We start from the raw sequence: 8618 nt of genomic DNA, 5'->3' as shown, positions 1-8618 counted from the left end.
CAAAAGTGCCTTCATACTGGTCTCCAGCTATTCTCAAGTGGAATGTTGACAAATTCTTCAACACTCCATTTAGTGTGGAGCACTCTTAAGGTTTTGAGAAGAGTACCTTGCTTAGATTCTTGCATGTGACCATGAATCAAAGTTTAAAATTGCAGCAACCATACACAGTAACCTAGAAGTTAAGAGCGAATAGTTACTTCTGGATTATGAGATAATAACTGATTTTAAGGTTTTCCTACCACCAGTATTTTCTGCCTACTGTTTCAAAGTTATTTACTTGTTTTTCAAATAACAACAATTCACCATGAGCTTGGTTTATGGCAAATTTATTGTGATCTTGCACAGCACTTGAAATCGCAAAGCATTAGCTAGAATTGAAAGAGCAATGCATTCATCTTGGCAAAGGGAGAAAGCAGATTTCGCTGTGGCTATCGCCATTCCTCAATATCTCTTAGAAAAGAAGGATTGTCTACCCGAAAGCCATCATTTTAATGACACAGTGTGTAACATAAGGCAGTAAAAACACTCAGAGCAAGCAGGTTTTAAAGCTCTTGACTTAACAAAGAGCACTCAGATCGGCCATGGAACAGCCGTCAGTGCAACACAGAGTTTGCAATTCCTGTCTCGACATCACCGAACGCTGCTTCGAATCTGAGAGCCCCTCACTGGGCATCTGCTCATTCTGGAGCTGTTCCTTCCCCGAGAAATCCACCTTCAGAAGGTCGTACGCTGGGTTTCCCCCAGAAACCTCGTGTGTGTTTGGGAGAGGGAAGTTGTTTCTTCTCTCAGCTGCATGGGGGGAAAGGAAAAAATTAATAGTTCTTTAGAGAGCCCTGACAAAGGAGGCAGCAACTGTGTGCTGCTCTTGGAGAATGAATGGGATTTCGCAAGTGAACCTGAGTCTTCCACATAACCTTTCTAAGTCGGTCTGATTTCAGAGAGGTTAGACATTTGGGTGAAAACGTTTTGCAGAGCAGGAAACTTGAGTGCCAAGAGGAAGAGGGTCATACCCTGTGTCACAAGCCAGGGCTGGACTTCTGGCTGCCACTGCTCAGTGACCAGCAGAATCCGAAGGTATCAATTACACGCTGTAAACAAAAGTCACACAGACAAACGGGCAGAATCCTGTGTATGTTCTACAAAGCTGATCCGGCAAGGAAGTGGAGACTGAAACCTCTTTATCTGAAAATACACTTTAGTGTCATTCTCAAAGTGCACACTTAAGCCTCTTTCCTTTAATTTAGTTTAAATTTATTTATCAGTGGCTTAGTGTAGCAAGTACCAAAAACAAAACAAGACAAAAACTATATGATTAAATGCTGCTTGGTAAACTGGTTATTGATGAGACAACTCCTGGAAAAACACTCTGAAATTCAGTGAGTCATTAAATAAATGATTTTAGATTTCAGTGGCATCGAAAAGACTTAACCTCATCTAGATATCTATTCCACTGCCCCAAGTGTCTCAGAGATTTTTCAAATATAATTTTTTCAGTGCATTTGTGTTTAATATTCCAAAGATTGATGAAAGGCCCAGTAGGTTATAATTTTACTCTTAAGATTAAAAGCCGTTATTATTCCTGCTAACACCTTACAATGTGAAACAATATGATTAGAATGGAAATGTCGATGATAAATTCATGATTTTTAACATTATTCTACCAAAATATGAACATTTCTAAAATATTTTAACAAAGATATTTTAAACCAAATTGGAAATTTTACAACCATCTATGTGTTTGCAACATTTATTATGTAATCATAGTTTTGTCTTTTTAGCATTTTGTTGTAAAACAACATTCGCAACCAATTATTAAAATAGAATCCTAAGGGGCCGGTGCTGTGGTACAGCAGGTTAACGCTCTGGCCTGAAGCGCCGGCATCCCATATGGGCGCTGGTTCGAGACCCAGCTGCTCCACTTCCGATCCAGTTCTCTGCTGTGGCCTGGGAAGGCAGTGGAAGATGGCCCAAATCCTTGGCCCCTGTACCGGCGTGAGAGACCCGGAGGAAGCTCCTGGTGCCTGGCTTCAGATTGGCGCAGCTCCCGCCATTACAGCCAATTGGGGAATGAACCGTCGAATGGAAGACTTCTCTCTGTCTCTCTTTCTCTCTCTGCCTCTCCTCTCTCTGTGTAACTGACTTTAAAATAAAAATAAATAAATCTTTAAAAAAATAAAATAAAATAGAATTGAATCCTAAGCCAGGCACAGAAAGACAAAAACTATCTGATTTCACTTATACAGGAATTCTAAAAAAACAGAACTCTTAGAAGTAGAGAGGAGGAGGATGGTTACCCGGGACTGCAGTAGGGTTGATTTCTGGAGAGATTTGGCCAACAGGTACACAATCTCAGTTAGATGAGGAGAAATAAGCCCAGGAGGTCCACTGTGCAGCCCGCTGACCATAATTAACGATGCATCATATTCTTGAAAATTGCTGAGAGCAGATCCTAAGTGTCCTCACCACACACACATACAAATATGTGAGATAATGCAGATGTTAATTAGCTCAACTTAGTCATTCCATAATGTATACATATTTCAAACAATATGTATACATTAAATACATAAAGTTTCTATCAATTTTTTATAACTGTAACAGTATTTTTAATTGTATTATTTTATTGTATTGTTATTTTTATGGTCTTAGAATTGTACCTGCACAGCAGATGGAATCTGTTAAAAACTAATTAAAAATGAAAATTAAAAAATTAAAAAAAAATACATTTTAGCTCCCATGTATAAGGGAGAGCATGCAGTATTTGCCTTTCTTTGTCCAGCCTATTTCACTTAACATGATGTCCTCCAGTTGTGTCCATTTTGCTGCAAGTGGTAGAATTTCATCCTTTTTAATAGCTGACTAATATTCCATCGTGCATATATACCACATTTTCTTTGTTTGTTCAGCTGATGATGGATGCCTTGATTGATTCCAAATTTTGGCTTTGGTGGACAGTGCTACTATAACATGGTGGTGCAGGTATCTCTTTGATACAATGTGTTCATGTCTTTCCGGTATATACTCAGTAGTAGTAATACTGGATCATATGGCAAGTCTATTTCAAGTTTTTAAGAAATCTCCACCCTATTTTCCACAGTAGCTGCATTAATTTACATTCCCACCAACAGCATATAAGTGTAAAAGTATTTATAAGTGTTAAAGTAGTTCAAAATAGGGGCAGGTATTTGGCATGACAGCTTAGTTGCCATTTGTGAGGCTGGCATCATCTCACATCAGAGTGCTGGGTTCAAGTTTCCACTCCCAACTCCAGCTTCCTTCCATTGCACACCCTGGGATGCAGCAGGGGGTGGCTCAGGTACTTGGGCCCCTGTCACTCACATGGTAGACCTGAATTGAGTTCCTGGTTCCTGGCTTTGATCTGGCCCAGCCCCAGCTACTGAAGGCATATGGGGAGTGAATCGATGAAATCTCTCTCTCTCTCTCTCTCTGCCTTTCAAATTAAATAAATACATTTTAAAATAGAATCTTAAATAAATAACACTTTAATATTGGATTAGCCCCAAGAATTATAGTCAAACTTCCAAATCACATAATTGAAAAAAAAAAAGTGAGGAAGACCACATACGGTTCATTCCCATCTTTGAAATTCTGTTCAGACAATTCTTGAATTTCCCATCCTGCTTCGCCCTGTTTCACACCCATCCTTCAAAACTCCCCAAATTTTACCCAGCCTCCAGAATCTCTATCAAACACCATCACCTCCACAGTGATATCAATTATCACGACAGTCCGCCACCTTCTCTCCCCACCTGAGACACCATGCAGAATAAACAAAGGCTTTAGCTCCTGAAGCCAAACAGAGCTAATCCACTTCTTAGCCATGCTGCTTACCAGTGGGGTGAAGTTTTCTCTTTGCTAAAATGATAAATGGTAGTCATTTCCCTTATTTCACAAGATCTCCACAGGAAGCAGAGTGAAATGTTGCACATGAAACTGCCTGGCACTTAATAAGTGCTCAATAAAAATCAGATTCCTTCCTTCCAGCTTTATTCAACACCTGCCTAAATTTCAACTGGTATTTCAAAAATCCAACCTATGTGATTTTCCCTGTGTGAAAACCTTGCTACTCTAAACCACGTGCCTTGAAATCACATGTGTCTCTCCTCCGCGGTGCAGTGATGTTCAGCTCACTGAAGGAGTCGTGCCATCCATCGATTTCAAGCCACAGACTGAAGAAAAAGAAGTCCTTATTTTTCAAACAGCAGCACGCTCACCTCTTTCTCAAGCCAAATATAGTCTATTTTGATCATCAGCCTCCTGTATGGATATGAGTCATCGATGACTAAAAGACCTGTTTATAAACAATTTGGAAAAAAAAGAGAGAGAGATATAAAAATCAAAAAGTCGACTGAGTTAGCATTACCTTCCTGCGCTTGTGGGTTCCCCTCCAGGTGCCTTCTCCAGCGGGAGGTGGCACAGATGTAGACGACTGTTCGCACGTACTCCAGCCCGCAGAGCTTCACTTTCCCCTCGCCCCCCACCTCTGAGACGGCGGCCAGCAGGACGGAGAACAGAGAGGCAGTGAGAACCAAGCCCTTCATTCCGCTGCCGAGGGAATGAGGATCTGATAGCGAATCCTGCCTAATCAAGTTTTGATGCTGTCCTCACTCTCTCCACCAATTTATGCTCACTCTCCTGACATGTTATGGGGCAGAACTTCATTTTAACAATGTTTGCTAAGCACCTAGCTTCCACAGGGAAGTTTTAATAATGTGTTTTTACGAGCATTGTCAGTTATTCAGTTACTTCTGAACTCTGCTGTGGGCATTAACTGCATGTGTGGAACAATAAACAGATGTTCTCTGGGTAGGCATCGTGGAAAACTCATGGCAGCAGCCAAGTAGGATTTGCAGTCTTAGCTTTGCCCCTTATAGATCGATGCAGGCAAGTTTTAAACTCTCTGACCTCAATGACCACATCTTTACACAGGAAAACCCATCTCATAAGAGTTTCACGAATATTGAAAAGTAGCATCATGTCAAAGCCATGGAAAATGACATTTAAGAATGTCTTCCGTCTAAAGCATGGCTTCTGCTTACCAGAACTAGAATCTAAAGCCAGTTACATAAGCATCCTTCTTAGTGAGCTAATGAGATAATGAAATAATGTGGGTCAATAATTGCTAGCTGCCTTATTCTCTCACAACCAGAATAGACCAGAAAGGCGGGCATTGTGCTGTAGTAGGCTAAGCCTCCATCCGTGGAGCCAACATCCCGTGGGTGCAGATGTGAGTCCTGGCTGCTCCACTTCTGATCCAGTTCCCTGCTAATGGCGTGGGAGAGCTGTAGAGGATGGCCCAAGTGCTTGGGCCCCGGCACCCACGTAGGAGACCGGAAAGAAGCTCCTGGCTCCTGGCTTCAGATCAGGCCAGCTCTGGCTGTTGTATCCATTTGGCAAGTGAACTGGCAGATGGAAGACTGACTCTGTCTGTAACTCTCTCTTGTATTAAAAAATGAATAGAAAGGTAATTTCTCTACAGGATTCAGGAGAGCTTCTCTGACTAGAATCTCCCCTGTTACTCTTCACCTGTGACTTGGGTATGCCTTTCTCAGCATGCACTTTTATTGTAATAGTAAGCTGAATCTATAATCCCAAACAGCTAAAGAGTGACATTTCTTTCAGTTAACCCTCTGAAAACACCAGGTCTTGCAAAACTCTTACCTAAACTGGGAACACTGGTATTTGAGACCTCAATGTGATATCACTTCACTTTATATCAAGTTGAACAATGTAATTGTTTAGTTGATTCTGTGATTCCTTCTCTGTGGAGGGAAAAATATCACCTCCATCTGTGGCAAAGATCCTGAACATTAATGGCCTCAACTCTCCAGTTAAAAGACACACATCTTAAATTTATTTAAATCTTATAGAGAATGTTTAAAACTATGATCAGTTACATGCTCAATATGATTGATTATATGAAGGTCCACAATTAACATGAACCAAAAGTCCAGATGGATTTCAGTAAACACATCTTTCACTATAAACCATTTGTCAAAGGAACTATGGTTATAGTATGATGAATAGTGTTTGAGGCAGCGAGACATGAGTTGTAAACACGTCTATGGCATCAGTTTTCAGTTCTCTATTCTGCCATTAAATATATATGTGACATTAGGATATTTGTAATGTGATTCTCGGTTTCTTAATTTGTAAAATGTGGATAAATTTATATATATGTGTATATATACATATGTATATGAAATATATTCAGCCATTAAAAAAAAGGAAATTCCACCATGTGTGACAACTAGGATGAACCTGGAGAACATTGTACTAAGTAAAACAACACAGACTGATACTATATGATCTCACGTGTGGAATATTAAAAAAATACACTCCCAAGGTAGAGAGTAGAATAATAGTTGCTAGGGTTTGTAGGGAGGTGGAAAGATGTTTGTCAAAAGGGCAAAATTTTCCAAGTATAAGAAAAAATAGAGGGCCGGCACTGTTGTGCAGCAGGCAAAGCTGCATCTGCGGCTCTGGCATCCCATATTGGTGTCAGTTCAAGTCCTGGTTGTTCCACTTCTGATCCAACTCCCTGCTTATGTGCCTGGGAAAGCAGCAGAATATGGTCCAAGTCCTTGGGCCCCTGGCCCCACATGGGAGACCTGGGAGACATGGGAGACATGGGAAGCTCCTGGGTCCTGGTTCAGGATTAGCCTAGCTTCAGCCATTGCAGACACCTGTGAAGTGGAATCAGCTGATGGAAGCTCTCTGTCTCTCTGTCTCTTTCTGTAACTCTTTCAAATAAATAAATAAATCTTAAAAAAAGAATAAAAGTAGGTTTTGGTGATCTCATGTACAGCATGATGACCCTAGTTAACAATATTGTATTGTTTACTTGGAGTTTACTTAGGTCTTAAGTGCTTCCCCCACAACAAATGACAATTAAGTATGATGATGAATGTACTAATTATGTTACAGCAATCATTTCACAATGTATATCACATTTTATAACTTGAATATACACAACTTTTGTCAATTATTTCTTAATAAAGTTAGAAGAAAACCCCCAAACTCAAAACAAAATAAAATAAGCAGCTAAAATTTTAAATGCATCATAGAAAACAATAATTGATATTTAAAACTGGTATGGACAGAGCAGTTATTTTAATTTTTATGTTTTTGTTATCAATTAGGGATTTTTAAAATAGACATTCAAGAATCAAAATGTGTGAAATAATTTGGAAAATTCAATCAAATGATCAGCCATTTCTATTGTAAGACCCCCAAAACTTCTGAGATTCTTTGTTCTTCCTGGTATGATGGCACCAATACAGCGGACTTATTCAAAGAAAATACAGGTAAAGTAAAAGCACGTTTTTCATGAGTTGATCTGGATGCTACATAAATGTCTCACCAATTTATAAAAAAACTTTATTTTTATAAAATTCATAACAATGTTCTGTTGTTTCGAATTAATAGCCAGGCTTTGTTTCCTAACACAGTAATTAGTTTCAAGTAACCTATCAACTTTTTAAAAATTTTTCACCAAATGAGGAAATGCAGTCGAATAGCCTAGTAAATGTTCTATGGATTTAAGGGTGGATTTGCACATTGCACGAAACCTTGAACAAACAAGACACACAGTCTAAATGTCATGTGAAGGAACAATGGTCATCGTATAGTCTGCATCTCCAGTAGCAGAGGTGTGGCCTTGGCAAGACCCAGCATCCACCAACGGCAAAGAGATCCTCAAAACACCAGAATGCAGGGATATGGCTCTTGGATCATCAGACCAAGAATTGCCATTTTTTATGATAACTGGCATTTTCCTCAATAAAAGAAAGCATAGACTTGTTTTTATTTTTGTCTTGAAGAGGATGGTTAATTTTTTAAGGTTAATTTTTTATTTATTTGAAAGGCAGCGTTAGAGAGAGGAGGAGGAGGAGAGGGAGGAACAGAGAGAGGGAGTGGGAGAGAGGGATCCTCCATCTTCAGGTTTACTCCCCAAATGGCTGCAACAGCTGGGGCTGGACCAGGCCAAAACCAGGAACCAAGAACTTCTTCCGGGTCAGCATGTGAGTGCAAGGGGCCAAGCTTCTGCTGCTGTCCCAGGTGCCATAGCAAGGAGGTGGATCAGAAGTGGAGCAGCTGAGTCTCAAACCAGTGCGTAATTCGGATGTGGCTGAAAATCCTGTGAGAGCTGTTCAGGCACGGAAAACCAAGAGACTGGAAAAAAAATATCCTACATGAAGGATCTCTGTGAGTGAGACCCCAGTGGGAAGGAGGAGTGATCAAAGAAGGATGTACTTTTCTCTGAAGGGAGGAGAGAACTTCCACTTTGCTTATAACCTTCTCTAAATACTGACAAAGGTTGTGGTCACAAAAGGCTTCCATAACCTTGGCAGCTCATGGCAAGAGCCTCAGGTGATCACTGATGTCATAAATAAGAGTGCTAATTATTAAATTAACAACAGAGGTCACTGTGCACTTACTCCCCATGTAGGACCTCTATCCTTAATGAGGTGTACTATGAGAATTAACTGCAAAACTTGTTTTCAAACAGTACTTAATACTTTGTGTGTGTGTGGGGGGGTGCAAACTGTTGAAATCTTTACTTAGTATAGTCTTCTATATATATGGTCTTCTGT

General features: G+C 40.1%; 1 protein-coding gene across 1 annotated transcript; it reads right to left on the bottom strand.

Moving 5' to 3' along the window:
• Positions 1-556: 556 nt before the first annotated feature.
• INSL5 (insulin like 5) lies at positions 557-4562 on the bottom strand. Its single transcript, NM_001115096.1, is given in 2 exon segments — positions 557-789; positions 4385-4562. Coding segments are annotated over 2 exon segments (411 nt in total).
• Between the last annotated feature and the right edge of the window lie 4056 nt (positions 4563-8618).

This window comes from Oryctolagus cuniculus, chromosome 7, assembly GCF_051225735.1.
Source record: "Oryctolagus cuniculus isolate XC-2025 breed Fujian yellow rabbit chromosome 7, ASM5122573v1, whole genome shotgun sequence".
In the NCBI taxonomy this organism is placed as follows: domain Eukaryota; kingdom Metazoa; phylum Chordata; class Mammalia; order Lagomorpha; family Leporidae; genus Oryctolagus; species Oryctolagus cuniculus.
This window is presented reverse-complemented; position numbering and strand designations above follow the sequence as displayed.